This window comes from Trichosurus vulpecula, chromosome 9, assembly GCF_011100635.1.
Source record: "Trichosurus vulpecula isolate mTriVul1 chromosome 9, mTriVul1.pri, whole genome shotgun sequence".
Taxonomy (NCBI): domain Eukaryota; kingdom Metazoa; phylum Chordata; class Mammalia; order Diprotodontia; family Phalangeridae; genus Trichosurus; species Trichosurus vulpecula.
Genome location: NC_050581.1, coordinates 186,972,463 through 186,998,561, shown reverse-complemented (window position 1 = coordinate 186,998,561; position 26,099 = coordinate 186,972,463). Strand labels below are relative to the sequence as shown.

Genomic DNA, 26,099 nt, shown 5'->3' with positions numbered 1-26,099 from the left:
GCCAGGAGCCCAGACGTAATCTTGCTCCCCCAGGGGAAGCGCCAGTCATCAGCTCAAACAACAAACAGCTGAGACCACTGCTGAAAAGCAAGTGCTGGAGAGCACCCTCAGGGAGTGAGACGCCAGGGAGCCAGACCCCTCCCCCACACCTCAGGAAACTGAAGGTTATAATTCTAGACTCACAACCCCCAGAATAAGAAAGCTGGGACAGAAAGCCCTGAGATCCACAGATAGAAATTCGTTGTAAAGCCAGCAAAAGGCAAACCAACATGAAGAAGAACACAAAAAAACCGAGGACAATAGATTCTTTTTATGGAGACAGGCAGGATCAAAATATCGACATAGAAGAAGATAGCAATGACATGGTAGATACATCAGATACCTCAAAAGCTAATATGATCTGGTCTCCAGCCCAAAAAGCACTGCTGGAAGAGCTAAAAGAGGATTTTAAAAACCAAATTAGGGAGGTAAAAGAAAACATGGAAAAAATGGAAAAGTCCCTAAAGAATAAGATTGGCGAAATGGCTATGGAGATTCAGAATCTAGAGAGAGAAAAGGACACCCTGAGAGGTGAAATCAACCAATTGAAAATGGAGGCTCAAAAGCAAAATGTAAACACTAACTCATTTAAAATTAGACTTGAGCAAGTAGAAGCTAATGAATCTATGAGGCATCAAGAAGTAATAAAACAAAACGTAAAGAATGAAAAAATAGAAAAAAATGTGAAATATCTGATTGGCAAAACTACTGACCTGGAAAATAGATCCAGGAGAGACAATTTGAGAGTTATTGGTCTACCGGAAATCCACGATGAAAAAAGGAGCCTTGACAGTATCTTCGAAGAAATTATCAAAGACAACTGCCCAGAGGTCCTAGAACCAGAGGGCAAAATAGTCATTGAAAGAATTCACCGATCACCCCCTGAAAGAGATCCCAAACTGAAAACACCAAGAAATATTATAGCCAAATTTCAGAGCTATAAACTCAAGGAGAAAATACTGCAAGCAGCCAAAAAGAAGCAATTCAAATATCGTGGAACTACAGTCAGGATCACGCAGGATCTCTCAGCTTCCACATTAAAAGACAGGAGAAATTGGAATATGATATTCCGAAGGGCAAAGGAGCTGGGACTACAACCAAGGATCAACTACCCAGCAAAACTAAGCATAATTTTCCAGGCAAGGCGATGGACATTCAATGAAATAGGGGAATTCCAGACCTTCCTGATGAAAAGGCCAGAACTCAATGGAAAATTTGATCTCCAAATACAAACCTCAAGAGAGACATAAAAAGGTAACCAGGGGGAAAAACCCCACAAACTTCATTAACCAATAAGGTTAGGTTGTTTACATCTTTATGTGGGATTATATCATCTTATGTATGTTTTTTATGTATATATATATATATATACATATACATATACATATATAAGTCATTCTTGTGAATGGTACAACTATTGTGACAAATGAAAGGGATATACATAGGTTGTGAATGCCTGTATAAATTAACTGATGTAAAGATATAAAATATAAATAAGAGATATAAAGGGAGGGCTATGAGGGAAGTGGTAAGGAGGTTGTAGAAAAGGGTAAATTACACCAAAGGAAGTGGCAAAAAAACATATTATAGTAGAGGGAAAGAAGGGAGGGAGAAGAGCAGTATTTGAGCTTTACTGTCATCTGATCTAGTTCAAGAAGGGAATAACATACTCTGATAAGTTTAGAAATCTAACTTGTCCTACGGGAAGTGGGAGGGAAAGGGGGGAAAAAGGGAGGGGGGAGGGCAGAAGGAAGAGGAGAAGTAGCAAGTGGGTAACGGTAAGATAAGGGAGGGGAATAAAGAGGGAGGGTTAACTGAGGAAAGAGGCGGTCAAAAGCAAAACTTTGTTGGGGAGAAGGGGAAAGGGAGAAATAAAAGCATAAACAGGGGGAATTAGGATGGAGAAAAAGACACAGATAGAAATCATAACCCTGAACGTGCAGGGGATGAACATTCTCACAAAACAGAAGCAGATAGCAGAATGGATTAAAAACCATAATCCTACAATATGCTGTTTACAAGAAACGCATCTGAAACAGGGGGATACACATAGGGTTAAGGTAAAAGGCTGGAGTAAAATATATTGTGCCTCAGCTAAAGTAAAAAAAGCAGGTGTAGCAATCCTAATCTCAGACAAAGCAAAAGTAAAGATAGATCTAATTAAAAGAGATAAGGAAGGACATTATATCCTGCTAAAAGGCACCATAAACAATGAAGCAATATCATTGCTTAACATATATGCACCAAGTGGTAAGGCATACAAATTCTTAGAGGAGAGGTTAAGGGAGTTACAGGAAGAAATAGACAGCAAAACTATAATATTGGGAGACCTCAACCTCCCCCTTTCTGAACTTGATAAATCTAACCTCAAAATAAATAAGAAAAAAGTTAAGGAGGTAAACAGAATTTTAGAAAAGGCACATATGATAGACCTCTGGAGAAAACTGAACGGGGATAAAAAGGAATATACTTTCTTCTCAAAAGTACATGGCACATACTCAAAAATTGACCATGTACTAGGGCATAAAAACCTCACAATCCAGTGCAGAAAAGCAGAAGTAGTCAATGCATCCTTTTCAGATCATGATGCAATAAGAATCATTTTTAATAAAGTACCATGGAAAAATAAGCTAAAAACTAATTGGAAAATTCCAAAGTAAAATCTTCATAAAAGATAAATTATGAAGAAAATTACATGGAGCATTAAGAATTAGTATAGGTTCCTCACGTGAAATGAGATATGATTAACTACTAATGAAATTAAAAGATCACAAATTAAAACCAAGAAAAGCTAATGTTGTCCAAGCATTATAGAAAATTTCAATTTTTTTGTTAAAATTGTGATACAACTACTGTCATTGGCTCGAAGAATTCCAGGGAAAGCTCCTAATTTCCAGGGGGAAGGCACCACAGCTCAAGGAGGCAGAGTGACTAGTCCCAGGTCGCACAGGCTCTGATCTGGGGCTTCCAAATATGAAGCCAATACAAGCTAATCTGATTGTTATATAAGAAGTAATGTTTACACCCAAACTTGCTGTATCAATCTGAGTGTAATCCTTCTTGACCAGTGGATAGACTCACAGGGGGTTTAGGATTTTGCTTATGGATTTTATTCCGTTTTTTTCTTCTGATTGTGGAAGGAAAAAGATAAGAGATAACAACAAAAAATGATCTGGAATTTAAGTTTAAAAAAAAAAGCTAAGGAGGCAAAATTCTATCTCTTTCTGATAATAACAAATAGGTCAGGAACAGGCCATCTGGAGCCAGACAGGCTAAAAGGAGGAAATCTTAAGTCCAGTCTGTCAAATCTCAGGCCTAGTAGTCGCTCCTGGTAAAAACAGTTAGCTCTTGTATAGGCAATCAGAGCTAAGTCAGGCAATGATGAATAATAAAAGACCCACTTCCATAGTGAGAGAAAGTTAGAAAAGGGGAACAGAGGGCACTAAAAATCACCCTGTTTTCAGTCTACTTAAAAATATAACAGATATTACTCTAAATGTGAGCCCTTTGTCCTGTGACAGATATACCATATTAGATTATATTAGATATACCATATCATTCATACTGACATTCTTGGTGTAAAGGAATTCAGAAGGTATAGAGTATAGAGTTAAATAGAAGGTCTTTCTTCTAAAGGCAAATACATTTCTAAAGGAAATAGAAGAGCTGATTTCATCATATACCCAACTACGACAAGAAATATCATATCTTGCAATACTTATACAATCATGTTGTCTTGCAGTACTCAGAATGAGCAAAATCAATAAGAAGAAGAAACCCATCGCAGGCTACGCGCATACAGATACCAGCTGCAGAGAATGAAGAAGCAAAGAAATACCACAAGAAGTGGAAAAGATCCTCCGAAACAAGTCAGAATAAACACCATGAGTCTTAGTAACTTCACAGTGAAGGCGGAGGGAAGGGAAGATGGTGAAAATATCAGAAAATATGACTGAGCTGCAATAAGAAATGTAAGAGATCAAAGGCTATTTTATCTTACTGCCTGCTCCTAGACATGAATAAAAATATAAGAAAAAATCACAAAAACCCTAAATATGATATTGTAGAGAATACGATATTGTAGATAAGAACATGAGCATTTCCAACATGGGAGTCATTTCACAATCGGCTGCTTATGCAGTCATAATTTAACTGTTTGCAGTAGGTGTCAAACATGGTACCAAATTTTTTAATAAAGATGAAAAAACATTGTATGAAATTATGACAGCTAGAACCTGATCCTTCAAACGAGCTAGTGACTCTGAAAAATGGCCAACAAAACATCAACTCTGCTTATCACCATTTCTTCAGGAAACTTAACCAAAGTAAATCAATTTCTAACACAAGGAGGCCAAAACCACCTCCACCTGCAAAGGCTCTATCTCCTTGCCAAACAGAGAGATATGGCAGCCAAAAGAAACATCAACATAAGCACAATTTCATTTGTGAAACATTACAGATGAAGCAGCCAGGAGAATGGGAACAGCATCACTTTACAAGAGAGAGAAAAGTGGGGGAGAGGAAAATCTGTCTGTTGTCATAGTTTCACATTAGGTAATGTTGCTTAACTTTTACAGATAATGTACTCTTCTTCGGGGGAGGGGGAGTCATTTGCTTATTGTAAAGGGTTGCACCCAAAGTCTCAATTTTTTAATTCAAAAATTCCAAATTGCATTTTTCAAAAAATAAAAACCTGTCCTCAGAAAACCTGAAATAAAACTCCACTAAGCAGACCAGATGTAAAATGTCAGAGATTTTCCAGAATGCTTGATAGTGATCCATTCTTATTACGGACCACAGTGGAACCATGTCATTTGGGCTCAGCCTCAAGCAGAGTTGAAAAGTGTGAAGAATGTGCACAGAAGTGAGATTCTTAGGATGCTCCTACATGCTGATGACATCATAGCTGCGGGGCCTTCAACGTCCATAGCCCATCTTCAAATAAATCCAGTCATTCAACTTGTCCAAAGTGAACGAAGAATACATGACAGTCAGCTGGACTGACGCCTCATCCGCACCCAACTTAGCACTGCCAATGGACCATAATTTAGGCATCGAATTGAAAAGGAATAAGAACTGGACTGCACTGGGAATTAGTGAAGTTTTCAATGATCCCAAACTACTCCCTGCTGCAAAAGTCAGTATTTTTAATACGAATCCTCCCCTTGTAATTCTTATGAACCACTGAATACCAGAATCTCAGAGGAATTAAACCTGCAGATTACCCCAAAGACAATGGAAAAGTGCACCATGAGTTCAGTAGGCTGAAGAATATTATCCACAACAGCCTGAGTGTAAGAAATGGTTTACAAGGCATTAAGGACTGGAAAGAGAGGCAGGCCATACCTAAAAGTAAGGGATAACAGATGGTCAGCTCAAGGCTTACCCTGGTATTCACACAATATCAAAGCAGTCAGAGTTAGATGGCCAGGGCCAGCGTGCTAAGCTGATGTTCTAGTATGGAAGGACGTGACCATGAATCAAACTGGATGAGTTGTAACTTGCAGTGGGAGAGGGAGTACCCACATCAATTAAATCAAAGTATTTTCTTAGGAAAAATAAGAACTGAGCGTAAAAGCCTATCTTGATTTCCTTTCTGTCATCTAATCCTAAGGAAAGTTTCTACTCTGGGTCTTGACTGGCTTATGCAGATGAATTATGTCTTATGTCTTATGCCTGCTGGTCACTACTGAAATGACAAGGCTTATCACCTAGGAAGTGCCAGCCTTGGGGTCAGGAAGACAGCTGCAAATGCCACTCGAATGCATCCTAGCCATGTGACCCTGGGCAAATCATTTATCCCGTCTCTGTCCTAGGCAACTCTTTCTGACTAGTAGTTACGGAACAGTTTGGGAAAGGGAGTGTCCTCCACTATAAAAACAACAGGTCTGATCCAAAGGAAAAAAGTCCCTAGAAAGAAATGACTGTACTAGCCTAGCATTCCTAAGTCTACTAAAATACGACAACTGTGTTTTCAGATTTTTTATTAATGAGCAACATTACCCCACTTTCAAGAATATGTTCTCTCGTGAGCCTACTTTATCCACTTGGTTCTACCAGTTTTTAAAAAATATATATTCCAGATACGTGCGGATTCCACTATTTGAGGAGACAATAAAAACCTACCATGTTCTGAGTGCTGTGGGTCCTCTACTATTGTTTTTGGGTCAAGTTACCATTTATACCCTACACAAAGTTGGCTTAAAATGAGCCTGATTTTGATATACAGGGACTAGCCATGTTTCCGGTCCTTCATTTGGAAGACTGTGCTGTACAATTTCATACTGAATAGAATACAATAGTCATGCTTTTGTCTAACAGTTCAATGTTTTGTCAAGAGTAGGCTTGTCCTTGTAAAGGCTGGTAACGACCACTGCTTTTTATATGTTTAGCTTACACTTTAATATGTTGGCTCCCAAGACTAAGAGGATCCATCCTGTAATAGAATACTTGGCTTAGGGTCAGGATACTTGGGCTTTAGTCCCAGGTTTAAAACTACTTATGTAACTTCATACCAGTCCAGCCTCTCTGAGGCTCCTTCGTCTTCTGTAATGAGTTAGGTGAACAGGATAGATGACCTCCACAATTCCCTCCACATGTCTAATTCTACAGAATAAGAGACTAATTTTCTAAATAGTAGTTTTCTTAATTGTGCTCTCTAGCTCCTTGTCTATAATTATGAATTACTTTTACTATATAATTTTTAAAAATAAGATGACAGAATTCAATTAACATTTGACATGGTGTTCCAACAATCCGGCTAACAGCTGCTATGGGGGGTAAAAAAGCAACAACAACCAGCTCACAGAACGTTGCAAGCCCAGGTTCTTTTGACCTGCTTTACTAAGGAAAGCAACATTAAATCTCAATTTAATCCAGCATACAAATATCATTTACTTAGTTCAGGGGAAAAAACCAGCACCCTGAACTTCAGAGCAAATACAAACAAATTACATACATCAACAGAACAAATATAATTCATAGTTACCAAGAAAACCATCAACATCTAAGTTCAGCCGGAAGGCCCTTATAGTGGCTGCCCAGAGTCCCGCGCTTCCAGGAGTGAGAGCCTTAAGCAAATAGCTCTGTTCTCCTCTTTCATACAGTTTCAGACATCATCAAACGTCATCTGAGCAACCAGAACTTAGGCTCCTATGATTGGCTCTGGAGTTAGCACCTCCCTTCACTGGCCCCACCTGGAACCCCACCTTAGTTACCAATTCACACCCACATAGGCTTAGCACCTAATAGATGGGGGTTCCGGCCTGGGGCTTAGCACCTAGTAAGACTCAATCAAAGACACCAAATCAATCAAAGGAAATAAAGGCCAAACTCTTCAAGGATCCTCAATACACATGGTCCATATGACACTACTAAGAATATGATAGGAGTTCAGAACTTAAATAAATAAAGATTTGTTTCTGAAAACAGAACTTCTCCAGGTGCAGAGACATAATCTACATTTCTTTCCGAGCTCTAGGCTAGCTCTGCAGAACAAGCTACATGTCTGGCAATAACTTCTTGCATATATGCTTTCAGGACAGAGAAAAGACTGACCTCGTGGACATTCTGCCCTCAATATGTCTATCTGTGGTTTGGGTTTGAATAGACTTCCATTCTGTTGGAGTGAGCTGCCACAACATTAACTTCACCTGGTATTTTATATTCTAAGTTCAACATTCAATGTTACTTCATAAGCCTGTGTATATGGCACAGCATAGTCTTTCTTAATGAAAATTCTGTAAGATTCTGGAGTATTTGTATGCTAGAAAATTAAATTATAACATTAAAAAGTTCATTCTAAATTGCCTTCAAGGATCTACTTATAACTGAAATGGCAGTTTTCAGTCCAAGTGCATTTAAATATTCTGGGGAAGTATGTAATTAGAAAATTTCCCGCCCAAATTACGAAAATTAATTTACAGAAAACAAACCTCTCCATGGTTGAAAAAGTAGCACAGTACTGTAATTAGACCTCCTACTTGACTCCCACTGCAGAGAAAAAAAGAATTAAAGTTATGTATACTTACGTCAAAACTTTGTCTTAAATAATTTTTGGATCATACATATTTAAAGAACACATGTAAAAGTAAAATGTAATTCTCTAAATTTAAAAAAATAAAATTAGTAAATAAACTCTCAAGTGCATTAAAAGTAAACCAGTTAGTAATAAATTTACATTATTTCATTTTAATATAGATATCAAAGTACCAGTGGTGATTAATATTTCTAGCCTGAATATATTTTATACACACTTGAAATGCAAAATGCTATCAATGGTTTAATATTTAACATTTAATAAAAAATTAAATATAAAATATTTGTATATACGGGTGCAACTATAAAAAGATATAAATTATTTTTAAACAAACATAGAATTTACATAGATATAAATATTATCCCCATTAAAAATAGTCACTTCATGAGGCTATACATTTATTCTAATAATCCAAAACATTCTGGGAATTCCTTCTTTTGAACTGCTATCAAAGCCTGTGGAAAATTCTTTTTCATATCCTCCGTCACAGCAAATCCTTTGAAAGTAGTGTTAGGTTTTGGTTTATACATTTGGAGTGCATCTTGGAGGTCATCTATCCTGTTCACCTAATTTATTTTGGTTTTGTTTTTAAACTGAGAAAACTTAGAATCAAGTCTGGTGGAAATGTAAAATAGGTACACAGGTAAAAAATGGAGAATATTTTTGGTTTTAAAAAAGTATAAAGAAATGAAACTGATGTTCTTCTGTTTAGCATATCAGCTCTGAAAGCAAAGCCAAAAGAGTTCTAAAACTGTCTTGAATAATGAGATCTTTGTAATAAGTTTACAACCCCCCAAGGTGCTATAATGATTTCAATGGATGAGTCATTTTTAAAAATCTTATTACCTTACAGTCACAGCTTGTCTAATGACTAACATTCAGGCAAAATGTGTTCAGAAGGAGAAAAGGTGCCAATTAATCAAATATTCTGTTTAATGAAGAGTCACAGTTTCACATTCAACTAGGACCATTGTGTCATACATGGGTTATTCTAATAAGTACAAAGAGAATCCAGGCAACATTGTTCCTACAATATCATTTCACAATAAGATTATTATTAAAACAATATGATCAAACCACAAACCCTATCTAAAATGCTAGGAACCCCACTGGGATGCCTTAGAAGTGATTCTGCATCCATTGATAGCATTTCTGTAGAATGAAGCTCTACCCGTACAGCTCAACACATGGGTAAGGAAACAAAGTGCTCAACTTGGAACCGGGCGTGCTTCCTAGCTCTGACACTAACTAGCTGTCTAACCACGGACAAGTCACATAACCACTTTGTGCCTCAATTTCCTTGTCTACAAAACCATAACACCTCACTACTTACCTAAGGGCTGTCGTGAGGAAAGCATTTTGTAAATCCTGAAGTGTGTTATAGAAATATCAGTTATCATACTGATTATTTGACTGTTTTCCAAGGACTGATTAAGGCAGACAGATATACCTTTATTTTCCAAATATCCTAAGGCAATCAAGTTATAGAGAAAATGATGAAAAATAAGACTGACTGTTATGGGAGGGTAAGCAGGGAATGAAGGCACCAAAGGAGAGTGAGAGGACAGAATAATGCTTTCTAATTATTTACCTGTCCTTTGCTGCCAATAACTTCTGAAACTTTGCTTTCTAATTCTGTGCCTTCAAACCTAAGTTTGTCAAAATGGGTACAAGACTTAGATACAAAAGCTGTTACCATAAGCAAACAGAGAGCAAGGAAGAGTTTACAGTCATATTTATGGAAAATGGAAGAATTTACAACCAAACAAGAGAAAGAGAACATTATGAAATGCAAAATAGATGATATGGATTACACTAAATTGAAAAGGTTTTGCACAAACAAAGCCAATGAAACCAAGATTAGAAGGGAAGAAGAAAGTTGGGAAACAATTTTTACAACAAATGTCTCAGATAAAGGCCTCATTTATATATAATTTGTAAGAATACAAGTCATTCCCAATTGATAAATGGTCAAAAGATATGAATAGGCAGTTTTCAGATAGGCAGCTATCTATAGTCATACGAAAAAATGCTCTAAATCACTATCGATTAGAGAAATGCAAATCAAAACAACTCTGAGGTACCACATTACACCTACCAGATTGGCTAACATGACAAAATAGGAAAATAACAAATTTTGGAGAAGATGTGGGAAAACTAGAACACTAATGCATTGTTGGTAGAGTTGTGAAGTGATCCAACCATTCTGGAGAGCAATTTGGAACCATGCCCAAAGGGCTATACAAAAAAAAAAAAAAAAACTATGCATGTCCTTTGACCTAGCACTATCACTTCTAGGTCTGTATCCCAAAGAGATCATAAAAATGGGAAAAGGACCTACATGTACACAAATATTTATAGCAGCTCTTTCTGTGGTGGCCAAGAACTGGAAATTGAGGGGATGCCCATCAATTGGGGAATGGCTGAATAAGCTATGATATACGAATGTAATGTAATACTGTTGTTCCAAAAGAAACGATGAGCAGGCAGACTTCAGAAAAACCTGGAAAGACATACATGAACTGCTGACAAGTGAAATGAGCAGAACCAGGAGAACATCGTACACAGTAACAGCAACACTGTGAGACAACTAACTCTGATAGACTTATCTCTTCTTAGCAATGCAAAGATCTAAGACGACTCCAAAAGACTCATGATGGAAAATGCTATCAACATCCAGAGAAAGAGAACTATGGAGTCTGAATGCAGATCGAAGCAGACTATTTGCTTTTTTTTGTTCCTTCGTTCTTGTGGTTTCTCCCATTGGTTCTAATACTTCTTCACAACATGAGTAATGTGAAAATATGTTTAATATGAACATATATGTAAAGACCGTATCAGACTGCCTGGCATCTTGGGGTGGGGAACAGATGGGGAGAAAATTTAGAATTCAAAATCTTATGGAACTGAATGTTGAAAACTAAAAATAAATTAATATTTAAAAAATAAACCTCTAACTATTTAAAAAAAATTCAAGTTTGATATGAGAGGGAAATGGATTCTCTTTACAATGTTTATGCTACCAGTTAAGTGATTCAGGCTTTAAGAGGTACATTTCAACTGTTCTGCTGCTTTCAAGACTACCTCTAAATTCTTGTGTTTCTAAACACACTTCATTTTTCAATATGTTACACTCACAGATCTATTCTGCTTGGTCCTAGAACAAAAGCAGCAAGAAACATTAAAACAAAGATTTAGGCTGGACATAAAGCTACCCAACAATGGAATGAGATACTGTCCCATATCTCTCCTTTTCTCAATCAAGTTTTTTAAAAAGTCACTCGATGTGACATAATCAAAATTATCCATTTTGCATTTTGTAATGCTCTCTATCTCTTGTTGGGTCATGAATTCTTTACTTTTCCACAAATCTGATAAGTAAACTATTCCTTGCTTTCCCAAATTATTTAGAGTATCAACTTTTACTCCTAAATCATGAACCCATTTTGACTTTATTTTGGTATATGGTGTAAGATATTGGTCTATGCCCAGTTTTTTCCCTACCATTTTCCAATTTTCCCAACAGTTTTTGTGAAATAGTGAATTATTAGCCCAGAAACTGGCCTCTTTGGGTTTATCAAAGAGTAGATTGCTAAACTTGTTGATTTCACCTACTTGTGTACCTATCCTATTCCACTGATCCACACCCCTGTTTCTTAACCAGTACCAGGCAGTTTTGATGACTGCTGCTGTGTAGTACAGTTTAATATCTGGTGTGGCTAAACCACCATCTCTAGCATGTCTTTTCATTAATATCCTAGATACTCTAGACCTCTTGTTTTTCCAAATGAATTTTGTTATTATTTTGTCCAGCTCGGTAAAAAAATTTTTTGGTAGTTCGATTGGTATGGCACTGAATAGATAGATTAATTTAGGTAGAATTGTCATTTTTATTATATTAGCTCGGCCTAACAACAAAAATATTTCTCCATTTATTTAGATCTGATTTTATTCGCGTGAAAAGTGTTTCATAGTTATGTTCATATAGGCCCTGGGTTTGTCTTGGCAAATAGACTCCCAAATATTTTATAGTGCCTTCAGTAACTTTGAATGGAATTTCTCTTTCTATCTCTTGCTGTTGGGCTTTGTCAGTAATGTATAGGAATGCTGAGGATTTATGTGGGTTTATTTTATATCCTGCAACTTTGCTAAAGTTGTTTATTATTTCAAGTAGTTTTTTACTTGATTCTCTAGGATTCTCTAGATAAATCATCATATCATCTGCAAAAAGTGATAATTTAGTTTCTTCTTTTCCTATTCTAATTCCTTCAATTTCTTTTTCTTCTCGCTACAGCTAATGTTTCTAGAACCAAATTGAATAATAGGGGTGATAATGGACATCCTTGTTTCACCCCGATCTTATTGGGAATGCATCTAGTTTATCCCCATTACAAATAATGCTTGTTGATGGTTTTAGGTAGATGCTATTTATAATTTTGAGGAAGGTTCCCCTTATTCCTATGCTTTCTAGTGTTTTTAATAGGAATGGGTGTTGTACTTTGTCAAAGGCTTTTTCTGCATCTATTGAGATGATCATATGGTTTCTGCTAGTTTTGTTGTTTTTGTACAAAAAAAGCCAATGCAACAAGAATTAGGAGGGAAGCAGAAAATTGGGAGAAAATCTTTGCAACTAGTATCTCTGATAAAGGCCTCATCTCTAAAATATACAGGGAGCTAAGCCAAATATATAGGAATACAAGCCATTCCCCAATTGAGAAATGGTCAAAGGATATGAACAGGCAGTTTTCAGAGGAAGAAATTAAAGCTATCTACAGGCATATGAAAAAATGCTCTGGATCGCTGCTGATTAGAGAAATGCAAATCAAAACAACTCTTAGATACCACATCTCTCCTGTCAGATTGGCTAAAATAACAAATCAGGAGAATGATAAATGCTGGAAAGGATGTGGGGAAATTGGAACATTGTTGCATTGCTGGTGGAGTTGTGAGCTGATCCAGCCATTTTGGAGGGTGGTGTGGAACTATGCCCAAAGGGCTATAGAAATGTTCATACCCTTTGACCCAGTAATACCACTTCTAGGGTTGTATCCCAAAGAAATCATGCAAGCGGGAAAAGGACCCATATGTACAAGAATATTTATAGCAGCTCTCTTTGTGGTAGCCAAGAATTGGAAAGCAAAGGGATGCCCATCAATTGGGGAATGGCTGAACAAGCTGTGGTATATGAAGGTGATGGAATACTATTGTGCCATAAGAAATGGGGATGATGCAGACTTCATAACAACCTGGAAAAACCTACACGACATAATGCTGAGTGAGCGGAGCAGAGCCAGGAGAACGTTGTGCACAGCCACAGATATGTGGATTCCGTGAGGACCAACCCTGACATACTCCACTTCTTTCAGCAACCTAAAGGGGCAAGGACAACTCCAGGGGACTCACGATGGAGAATACTATCTTCATTCAGAGAAAGAACTGCGAAGTTTGAATACCGACTGAGGCACACTACATGCTTGCCTTTTCTGCTTCTCTTTTGTTTTTGTTTTTGGGGTTTTTTTTTTGTTTTGTTTTGTTTTTTTGGTTCTGTTTCTTCTTTCTCATGATTCATTCCATTGGTCAAAATTCTTCTCCACGACTTGACTAGAGCATAAATTAATTCAATGCGAAGTTATACATGACAGTTATATGAGACTTCATGCCGTCTTGGGGAGGGAGGGGGGAGGGAGGGGAGAAAAACTGGAACTCAAAACTATGTAGAACCGTGTGTGGTAAACTAAAAATAAATAAAACACCTTTTAAAAAAAAAAAAAGTCACTCGATGCCTCCATCTATTCTTCCTAGCCCCGCCCCCACCAAATCATTGCAATCCAGCTTCCAACTTCATTAATCAATTGAAACTGCTCTCTACAAAGTTAACAATATCCTAATCACTAAATCTAACGGCCTCTTCTCAAGCCTTATACTCCTCTTCTGCTGCACTTGACACTGTTAACCAAAATGGATACAATGGATACTCTCACCTCCCTGGGATTTTGTGATATTCTTGGTTCTTCCTACCAATACGACCACTTCTCAAACTCCTTTCATGGAGCTTAATCCATCATACCTGATAACTCAAGGTGTACTTTGATTTTGTCCTTTGTCCCTCTCTTTTCTCTCTCATCTCTTAATAACCTACCTCATCAATCTCTCACAGATTCAACAATTATTTTGTGCATGACTCCCAAACCTATATGTTCTGCCACAATTTCCCCTGAGTTCCAGGCACACATCACAAATGGTTTACTTGACATTTCAAAGCAGTTGTCCCAAATGCTTCTCAAACTCAACATGACCATGAGAGAACTCATTATCTCGCTCTCCAACACCATTCTTCTTCCAAACTCCCCTATTTTAGTCAAGGACAACATTACCTTTCCAGTTCCCCAGGTTTTACAGGCTGAGTCTCCCTCATCGCACAGAACCAGATACCAAATCTTATCATTTCTAACTCTGCATCCAAGCCTCCTCTCTACTTACACAGCCCCCAAGTCCCTTCCAACTCAGAACTACTATGAATGATTCTGTGATTTCTCTTAATTTTCTTTCTACTCATATGCTAGAAATCTAGAATAAGTCTACTAGAAATACCTTATTTTTCCCTTTACATTTATTCAGCTAAACTAATCTGAAATTAACTGTAATTTGTTGAGGGAAGTTGGTAATTACTTTTTTAAGGTGAGTTGATAACATCGCAAAATCTAGTTAAGAGGCATAGGCCTGATTATTAGACTAAATACAAGATGGAGAAGTCAACAACTATAGCAATCTACTCTATGATAAACCCAAAGAGGCCAGCTTCTGGGCTAAGAATTCACTATTTCACAAAAACTGCTGGGAAAATTGGAAAATGGTAGGGCAGAAACTGGGCATAGACCAATATCTTACACCATATACCAAAATAAAGTCAAAATGGGTTCATGATTTAGGAGTAAAAGCTGATACTATAAGTAATTTGGGAGAGCAAGGAATAGTTTACTTATCAGATTTATGGAAAAGATAAGAATTCATGACCCAAAAGAGATAGAGAGCATTACAAAATGCAAAATGGATAATTTTGATTATGTTAAATTGAAAGGTTTTTGTACAAAAAAAAGCCAATGCAACAAAAATTAGGAGGGAAGCAGAAAACTGGGAGAAAATCTTTGCAACTAGTATCTCTGATAAAGGCCTCATTTCTAAAATATACTGGGAACTGAGCCAAATACATAGGAATACAAGCCATTCCCCAACTAAGAAATGGTCAAAGGATATGAACAGGCAGTTTTCAGAGGAAGAAATTAAAGCTATCTATAGGCATATGAAAAAATGCTCTGGATCACTACTGATTAGAGAAATGCAAATCAAAACAACTCTTAGATACCACATCTCTCCTGTAATATTGGCTAAAATAACAAAGCAGGAGGATGATAAATGCTGGAGGGGATGTGGGAAAATTGGAACATTGTTACATTGCTGGTGGAGCTGTGAGATGATCCAGCCATTTTGGAGAGTAATTTGGAACTACGCCCAAAGGGCCATAGGAATGTTCATACCCTTTGACCCACAATACCACTTCTAGGGTTGTATCCCAAAGAAAGCACACAAGAGGGAAAAGGACCCATATGTACAAAGATATTTATAGCGGCTCTCTTTGTGGTAGCCAAGAATTGAAAATCAAAGGGATGCCCATCAATTGCGGAATGGCTGAACAAGCTGTGGTATATGAAGGTAATGGAATACTATTGTGCCATAAGAAATGGGGATGATGCGGACTTCGTAGAAACCTGGAAAAACCTACACGACATAATGCTGAGTGGGCGGAGCAGAGCCAGGAGAACATTGTACACAGCCACAGATATACGGATTTCGTGAGGACCAACCCTGACAGACTTCGCTCTTCTCAGCAATGCAAGGTGCAAGGAGAACTCCAGGGGACTCATGATGGAGAATGCTATCTTCATCCAGAGAAAGAATTGTGAAGTTTGAATGCAGATTGAGGCACACTTCATGCTCGCCTTTTTTCTTCTCTCTTGTTTTTGGGGGTTTTCTTTGGTTCTGTATCTTCTTTCTCATGACTCATTCCATTGGTCATAATTCTTCTCCACAACTTAACTAGTGTATAAATTAATTCAATGCGAAGTTATACATGGTAGTTATATGAGATTCCATGCCATCTTGGGAAGGGAGGGGGGAGGGAGGGGAGAAAATCTGGAACTCAAAATTATGTAGAACCATGTGTGGTAAACTAAAAATAAAAAATATTTTTAAAAAGCCCATATCATCACCACCAAAAAAAAATATTTATATTGGATGATGTAGAAAGTGAATTCGTATGGCTTTATGTGGACAAAGATACAGAAGAGAGTAGAAACTTTACTATATGAAAACAAAAATAAGGATGGCAGCAGAGTACAAGGGAAAGAACCTAAAAGCTGAACTCCTACGATTTAAAGAAACCTCAGACATCATCTAGCCCAATCTCCTTACCCCACAAGTAGGGGTTCTCAAACCCCGTGGCCAGGTGATGTGCTCTTTCTCAGCCTCATTTTCCTCATCTGGATCTCCATAGACCCTTTCAGCTCTAAATTTCTCACAAGAACCTGATTTGTTTATGCTTTTCTTTGTATCCCAGTGTTCATCATAGTGCCTGGTGCTAGGAAGGCAATTAACAAATGGCTGATGACTGAGAAAATGCTAAGACATAGTATGAGGAACTAGTGGTGCCTCCTCCCATCTTGCCTTAAAAAAGTTTAAGTTGCTATGACTCAATGTTTTCTGGATATTTTATAACATATATATGTGTGTTAGTATAAACTTGAAAAACAAATTACAATTCACATACCATAGCAAGATTTCTCTAAGTATTTTAAGCTACTGAATGGGGAATAATTCATTAAACTGAATCATGGGAAATAAAAATGAAGCTACAAATTTAATTAACTACAATGAAAGTTTTCCCCCTCTCCAAGCCATCCTCTACACAGTTCCAAAGGCATTTTCTTAAAGCGTTAGTCCATATTCCTCCACTACTCAATAAACTCTTGTGGCCTCTAAGATCAAACAATAATGTTTTTATCTTTTAAAGTCCTTCACAACCTGGCCCAGCCTCCCTTCATGTGTTCTCTGCAGTCTAGCCATACTGACCTTCTTCCTACTACCTACATGGCACACAATATTCCCCTATATTCCATTTCTGGGATTTTGCACTAGCTGTGCTCCCCATGCCTGGAATGCATGCCCCTCCTCACCTGTCACCGACCGTTTCCTTCAAAGCTCAACTCAAGATCTGCTTTTCACAGAAACCCTTTTCTAATTCTCCCAAGGGCTAGTACACCATCCTCAATCCATGGCTAATTTCCTTCTGTTTGTTTCATATACAGAGGCAACATAGAGTGTATTAAGCTGATGTCAAAGCCAAGAGGACTTGGGTTCCAATTCCACCTCAGTCACCTATGACTGTGTGCTCCTGAGAAAGTTGGTTAACTTCTCAATGCTCCAGGACACTCTCTGAGACTTTGAATTATAAAATAAATACCCATCTTCACTGTCAGAGCTCCCTTGCCTCGGGCTCCCTATATCAATGACATCGTGTATACAATTCCTATTTTGGGGGTTGAAGCCAAAATGGCAGAATAAGGCAGGAACTCACCCAAACTCTCCCAAATTCACCTCTAAACAACTATAAAATAACACTTCAAAATGAATTCTGGAACAGAACCAACAAAAGGGTGGGGTAAAACAATTTTCCAGCCCAACATGACTTATTTCAGCAGGAAAGGTCTGTCAGGTAAGAGGGGAGAGCAGTCCAGTGCAGATGGCACCTAGGCAAGCCAGCAACAGACAGCATCCCAGCAGGCCAGTGGAAAGGCCCCAAACCCCAGTACAAGTCATCAGCAAGGCCCTGTGCCCTTGGCACAGCAGGCCAGTGATGAGGCCTTTCAACCTCTGTGCAAGAAACTGGGGACAATGCCAACTCCTCCCCAGGAGCAGAGCTCAACCCTAACATAAAAAGTTATGAAACAGGGTGGAAAATGAGGAAAACAAAAAATACAAAAAAAAAAGAACCTAACCAAAGAAAGTTACAATGGTGACAGGGAAGACCAAAACACAAAACTGGGACGAGGACAACAACGTCCAAACACCTACATGTGAAACTTCAAAGAAAAATGTGAATGCGTCTCAGGCCCAAGAAGAATTAAGAAGAATTCCTGGAAGAGTTCAAAAAGTATTCTAAAAATCAAATAAAAGAGGCAGAAGAAAAACAGGGAAAAGAAATGAGAGTCATGCAAGAGAATCATGAAAAAAGACTCAACAGCTTGGTAAAAGAAGCACAAAAAATGGGAAAATATGTACAAAAATTCACTAAAGAAAACAACTCCTTGAAAAGTAGAATTGGCCAAATGCATAAGGAGGTACGAAGGCTCAATGAAGAAAACTTTCATTTTTTTGAGATTTTTTATTTTTAGTCTATAACACTCGGTTCTACATAATTTTGAGTTCCAGGTTTTCTTCCCCCCGCCCCCCCCCCACCGCCCCAGACGGCATGGAATCCCATATGTCTTCTACATATAACTTCGCATTGAACTTATTTACACAACAGTCCAGTTATAAAGAAGAATTACGTCCAATGGAATGAATCATGAGAAAGAAGAAACAGAACCAAAAAAAAAAAACCCAAAAACAAAAGAGGAAAAAAAAAAAGGCAAGCATAAAGTGTGCCTCAAGCTGCATTCAGACTCCATAGTTCTTTCTCTGGATGTAGACAGCATTCTCCATCGTGAGTCCTTTGCACCTTGTATTGCTGGGAAGAGCGAAGACTATCAGGGTTAGTCATCACAGAATCCATATATCTGTGGTTGTGTATAATGTCCTCCTGCTTCTGCTCCACTCGCTCAGCCTCATAGCGTGTAGGTTTTTCCAGGTTATTATGAAGTGCATATCTTCCCCATTTGTTATAGCACAATAGTATTCCATTACCTTCATATACCACAACTTGTTCAACCACTCCCCAATTGATAGGCATCCCCTTGATTTCCAATTCTTTGCTACTACAAAAAGAGCCACTATGAATATTTTTGTACATATGGGTCCTTTTCCACTTGTGTGATCTCTTTGGAATACAACCCTAGAAGCGGTATTGCTGGGTCAAAGGGTATGAACATTTTTATAGCCTTTTGGGCATAGTTCCAAATTGCTCTCCAGAATGGCCGGATCAGTTCACAGCTCCACCAGAAATGTAACAATGTTCCAATTTTCCCACATCCTCTCCAGTATTTATCTTTTTCCTGTTTTGTCATTTTAGCCAATCTGACAAGAGAGAGGTGGTACCGAAGAGTTGTTTGATTTGCATTTCTCCAATCAGTAGTGATTTTGAGCATTTTTTCACATGCCTATAGATATCTTTAATTTCTTCCTCTGAAAACTGCTTGTTCATATCCTTTGACCATTTCTCAATTGGGGAGTGACTTTTATTCCTATAATTTTGGCTCAGTTCCCTGTATATTTTAAAAATAAGGCCTTTATCAGAGACACTGGTTGTAAAGATTTTCTCCCAATTTTCTGCTTCCCTCCTAATCTTTGTTACATTGGCTTTTTTTACACAAAAACATTTCAATTACATAATCAAAATTATCCATTTTGCATTTTGTAATGCTATCTCTTGTTGTGTCATGAATTCTTTGCTTTTCAATAAATCTGATAGGTAAATTATTCCTTGCTCTCCCAAAGTGTTTATAGTATCAGCCTTTATTCCTAAATCATGAACCCATTTTTTTTTTAATGCAATTTATTTCTTTAACATATTTGGTTTTCAGCATTGATTTTCACAACAGTTTGAATTACAAATTTTCTCCCCATTTCTGCCCTCCCCCCCCACTCCAAGATGGCGTATATTCTGGTTGCCCTGTTCCCCAGTCAGCCCTCCCCTCTATCACCCCCCTCCCCTCTCATCCCCTTTTCCCTTCCTTTCTTGTAGGGCAAGATAAATTTCTACGCCCCATTGCCTGTGTATCTTATTTTTTAGTTGCATACAAAAAGTTTTTTTGTTTTTGAACATCTGATTTTAAAACTTTGAGTTCCAAATTCCCTTCCCTCTTCCCTTCCCACCCACCCTCCCTAAGAAGTTGAGCAATTCAACCTAGGCCACACATGTATTATTATGTATAACCCTTCCACAATACTCATGTTGTGAAAGGCTAACTACATTTTGCTCCTTCCCAACCCATCCCGCTTTATTGAATTTTCTCCCTTGACCCTGTCCCCTTTCCAAAGTGTTTGTTTTGATTACCTCCACCCCCATCTGTCCTCCACTCCATCATCCCCCCACCTTTTATTTTTTTTTTTATCTTCCTCCCTCTTCTTTCCTGTGGGGTAAGATACCCAACTGAGTGTGTATGGTATTCCCCCTCAGGCCAAATCTGATGAGAGCAAGGTTCACTCATTCCCCCCTCACCTGCCCTCTCCCCTCCTCCCAAAGAACTGCTTCCTCTTGCCACCTTTATGCGAGATAATCCACCCCATTCTATCTCTCCCTATCTCCCTCTCTCAGTATGTTACTCTCTCATCCCTTAATTTCATTTTATTTCTTTTAGATATCTTCCCTTCATCCTCAACTCACCCTGTGTCTGCTCTCTCTCTTTTACATATCTATATATACACATACATACACATACATACATATACACATAGATACATACCTACATACACATTCACTTATATATATACTTAAACATATATATATATGCATATATATATATATGCATATTCCCTTCAACTACCCTAATACTGAGGTCTCATGAATCATACTCATCATCTTTCCATGTAGGAATGTAAACAAAACAGTTCAACTTTAGTAAGTCCCTTACGGTTTTTCTTTCTTGTTTACCTTTTCATGCTTCTCTTGATTCTTGTGTTTGAAAGTCAAATTTTCTATTCAGTTCTGGTCTTTTCACTGAGAAAGCTTGAAAGTCCTCTATTTTATTGAAAATCCATATTTTGCCTTGGAACATGATACTCAGTTTTGCTGGGTAGGTGATTCTAGGTTTTAATCCTAGCTCCATTGACCTCCGGAATATCACATTCCAAGCCCTTCGATCTCTTAATGTAGAAGCTGCCAGATCTTGGATTATTCTGATTGGGTTTCCACAATACTCAAATTGTTTCTTTCTGGCTGCTTGCAGTATTTTCTCCTTGATCTGGGAGCTCTGGAATTTGGCAACAATATTCCTAGGAGATTTCTTTTTGGGATCTATTTGCAGAGGCGATCGATGGATTCTTTCAATTTCTATTTTGCCCTGTGGCTCTAGAATATCAGGGCAGTTCTCCTTGATAATTTCCTGAAAGATGGTATCTAGGCTCTTCTTTTGATCATGGCTTTCAGGTAGTCCAATAATTTTTAAATTATCTCTCCTGGATCTATTTTCCAGGTCAGTGGTTTTTCCAAGGAGATATTTCACATTGTCTTCCATTTTTCCATTCCTCTGGTTCTGTTTTATAATATCCTGATTTCTCATAAAGTCATTAGCTTCCACTTGCTCCAATCTAATTTTTAAAGTAGTATTTTCTTCAGTGGTCTTTTGGACCTCCTTTTCCATTTGGCTAATTCTGCCTTTCAAGGAATTCTTCTCCTCATTGGCTTTTTGGAGCTCTTTTGCCATTTGAGTTAGTCTATTTTTTAAGGTGTTGTTTTCTTCAGTGTATTTTTCAGTATTTTTTTGGGTCTCCTTTAGCAAGTCATTGACTTGTTTTTCATGGTTTTCTCGCATCCTTCTTATTTCTCTTCCCAATTTTTCCTCTACTTCTCTAACTTGCTTTTCCAAATCCTTTTTGAGTTCTTCTATGGTCTGGGGCCAGTTCATGTTTTTCTTGGAGGCTTTGGTTGTAGGCTCTATGACTTTGCTGTCTTCTTTAGGCTGTATGTTTTGGTCTTCTTTGTCACCAAAGAAAGAATCCAAAGTCTGAGACTGAATCTGGGCGCGTTTTCGCGTCCTGGCCATATTCCCAACTAACTAACTTGACCCTTGAGTTTTTCAGTGGGGTATGACTGCTTGTAGATTACAGAGTTCTATGTTCTACATTTGGGGGGGAGGTGCCAGCTCTGTCAGAGCCGCACTCCTCCTTCCCCAAGGACCCCCAGTCCAGACTGGGCTCAGATCTTCGGCAGGCTGTGCACCCCTGCTGCGATCCGCCACTTAATTCCTCCCACCAGGTGGGCCTGGAGCCGGAAGTAACAACAGCTGTAGCTGCCCCACCTCCGCTGCCCCGGGGGCTGGAAGCCAAACTGCGAACTCCTTCCACTCCCGCAGCTTTTCCCACTAACCTTCTCCGCAGTCTTTGGTGTTTGTGGGTCGAGGGGTCTGGTAACTGCCGCAGCTCACATATTCAGGGCGCTAGGGCCCCCTCCGCCCGGCTTCCGGTCTGGATCGTCCACGCCGCTCAGGCTGGGCTCTGCTCCACTCCGTTCCCAGCTCCCAGCTCCGTGTGGAATAGAGCTCACCCAGAGACCATCCGGGCTGTCCTGGGCTGGAGCCCTGCTTCCCTCTGCTGTTCTGTGGGTTCTGCCGTTCTAGAATTGGTTCAGAGCCATTTTTATAGGTTTTTGGAGGGACTTGGGTACAGAGCTCACTCTAGTCCGTGCTTACCAGCCGCCATCTTGGCTCCGCCCCCTCCATGAACCCATTTTGACTTTATTTTGGTATATGGTGTAAGATATTGGTCTATGCTCAGTTTCCGCCCTACCATTTTCCAATCTTCCCAGCAGTTTTTGTGAAATAGTGAATTCTTAGCCCAGAAGCTGGATTCTTTGGGTTTATCAAAGAGTAGATTTCTATAGTTGCTGACTTCTGCAACTTGTGTACCTATTCCTATTCCACAGATCCATGACTGTTTCTTAGCCAGTACCAGGTAGTTTTGATGACTGCTGTTTTATAGTACACTTTAATATCTGGTATGGCTAGGCCACCTTCCCTAGCATTTCTTTTCATTAATACCCCAGATATTCTAGATCTCTTGTTCTTCCAGATGAATTCTGTTATTATTTTATCCAGCTCTATAAAATAATTTTTTGGTAGTTCGATTGGTATGGCACTGAATAGATAAATTTAGGTAAAATTGTCATTTGTATTATATTAGCTCAGCCTAACCAAGAGCAACTGATATTTGTCCATTTATTTAGATCTGACTTTATTCGCAAGAAAATTGTTTCATAATTCGGTTCATATAGGCCCTGGGTTTGTCTTGGCAGATAGACTCCCAAATATTTTATGGGGTCTACAGCAACTATGAATGGCACTTCTCTTTCTAGCTCTTGCTGTTGGACTTTGTTAGTAATGTATAAGAATGTTGAGGATTTATGTGGATTTATTTTATATCCTGCAACTTTGCTAAAGTTGTTTATTATTTCAAGTAGTTTTTTGATTCTCTAAGTAAATCATCATACCATCTTCAAAAGTGGTGATTTAGTGTCTTCTTTGCCTATTCTAATTCCTTTTTCTTCTCTTATTGCTACAGCTAACATTTCTAGTAACAAATTGAATAGTAGGGGTGATAGTGGACATCCTTGTTTCACCCCTGATCTTAGTGGGAATGCATCTAGCTTATCCCCATTACATATAATGTTTGATGATGGTTTTAGGTAGATACTACTTATAATTTTAAGGAAAGCTCCGTTTATTCCTATGCTTTCTAGTGTTTTTAATAGGAATGGGTGTTGTATTTTGTCAAAGGCTTTTTCTGCATCTATTGAGATGATCATGTGGTTTCTGCTAGTTTTGTTGTTGATATGATCAATTATGCTGATAGTTTTCCTAATATTGAACCAACCTTGCATTCCTGGAATAAATCCTACCTGGTCATAGTGTATCATTAGAAAATAATCTCTTAAAAATTAGAAATGGGCAAGCAGAAACTAATGACTCCATGAGACATCAAAAAATAACATAACTAAATCAAAAAAATAGAAGATGATGTGAAATATCTTGTTAGAAAAACAAAAGTCAAGATTAGAAAACAGATCCAGGAGAGAGAGCTTAAGAATTATTGGACTGCTTGAAAGTCATGACCCCAAAAAAAGAGCCTAGTCATATATTTCATAGTCATATTTCAAGAAAGAACTAAGGAAAACTGTCCTAATATCCTAGAACCCCGGAGGGTAAAATAGAAATGGAAAGAATCCACTGATAATCTCCTGAGAGATCCCAAAATGAAAATTCCCAGAAATGAGAGCCAAATTCCAGAGGTCCCACATCAAGAAAAAAATATTGCAAACAGCCAGAAAGAAACAACTCAAATATCATGGAGCCACAGTCAGGATTACACAGGATTTAGCAGCTTCTACATTAAAGGATTAGAGGGCTTGGAATATGATATTCTGGAAGACAAAAATCACCTACACAGCAAAACTGAGTATAATCCTTCTTCAGGGCAAAAAATAGACATTCAATAAAATAGAGGACCTTCAAGCATTCCTGATGCAAAGACCAAAGCTAAACAGAAAATCTGATTTTCAAATAAGAGACTGAAGGGAAACATAAAAAAGTAATCGAGAAAGAGAAAACATAAAGGAGTCAATAAAGTTAAACTTTTTATATCCCCACCCTGGAAGAGAATCTTTTAACTCTTAAGAACTGTGTCTCTATTATGGCAGTTAGAAGGGGTGTACGTAAACAGAGGGTGAGGGTGTGAGTTGACTTTGATAGGATAATATTAAAAAAACAAAGTTAAGGGGTGGGAAAGATGGTTGCACTTGGAAAAGAAGAGAGAAGGGAGAGGTAGAATGGGGTAAAATACATCACATTAAGAGGCATGAAAGACCCATTACAGTGGAGGGAAAGATGAGATATGGGGCTCATCAGAATTGGCTCAGAGAGGGAATAACATACACACTCAGTTGGGTATAGAAATCTATCTTGCTCTATAAAGAAGTAGGAAGGGAGGAGGAAAATAGAAGGGAGGGCAGACTGGGGAAAGTGGTGATCGGAAGCCAAACACTGATGAAGAAGGACAAGATAAAAAAGGAAGGAGAGAGGGAGGGAGGGAGAGAAGGATAAAAGGGGAAAATAGGACAAAAGAAAATACACAGTAATACTAATTGTGAATGTGAATGGGATGAACTCACCCATAAAATGGAAGTAGAGAACAGAATGGATCATAAACCAGAATCCTATAATATGTTGCTTACAAGAAACACATTTGAAGCACAGAAAAACACACAGAGTAGAAGTAAGGAGCTGGAACAGAATCTAACATGCTTTAGCTGAAGTTAGAAAAAAAAAGCAGGGGTATCAATCATGCTCTCTGATAAAGCAAAAGCAAAAATAGATCTAATTAAAAGAAATAAGGAAGGAAACAAAATCCTTCTAAAAGGTACCATAGACAATGAAGTAATATCAATACTAAACATATATACACCAAACATACATGCATTGATACTAAATATATAAACAAATGGTACAGCATCCAAATTTTCAAAGAAGTTAAATAAGAGGAGAAAACGAACAGTAAAACTATACTAGTGGGGGACCCCAACTTTTCCCTTTCATGGCTAGATAAACCTAACCAATAAATAAGTTAGGGAGGGGAAGAGAATTTTAGAAAAGTTAAATATGGTAGACCTCTATAACCCCTATTTTGGATATATCTTATACATACTTATATATGTACATGTTAACTCTCTTGAGTTATCTTTGGTAGCCAGATGAAGCAGCGAATATTGCTGGAATCAGGAAGACCTGAGTTCAAATCTGGCCCTCAGACATTTAGCAGCTGTGTGACCCTAGGCAAGTCACTTCACATGTCTTCCTCAATTTTCTCCTCTGAAGGATAGGAATCATAACACTTCCTTCACAGGGTTGTTGTGAGGATCAAACTAGATAGTATTTTTAAAGTACTTCGCATGGTGCCTGACACATAGTAAGTGCTATATAAATGTCAGCTGTTTATTACTATTATTATTAGCTGATATATCCCTAGCACCTAGCATATTGCCTGGCACATGGTTAACACTTAATAAATGCTTGTTCACTGATCAAACTGATGAGACGAA

At 38.1% G+C, this 26,099-nt stretch overlaps 1 protein-coding gene across 1 annotated transcript in view; it reads right to left on the bottom strand.

Annotated features, from left to right (window-relative positions):
* The window catches only part of LOC118831314 (probable C-mannosyltransferase DPY19L1), a 174,430-nt gene that overhangs the window by 104,482 nt on the left and 43,849 nt on the right, over positions 1-26,099 (bottom strand). Inside the window, exon 7 of the mRNA XM_036738602.1 lies at positions 7,974-8,031. Coding sequence (XP_036594497.1) covers positions 7,974-8,031 — 58 coding nt within the window. The remainder of the gene's footprint in view (positions 1-7,973; positions 8,032-26,099) is intronic.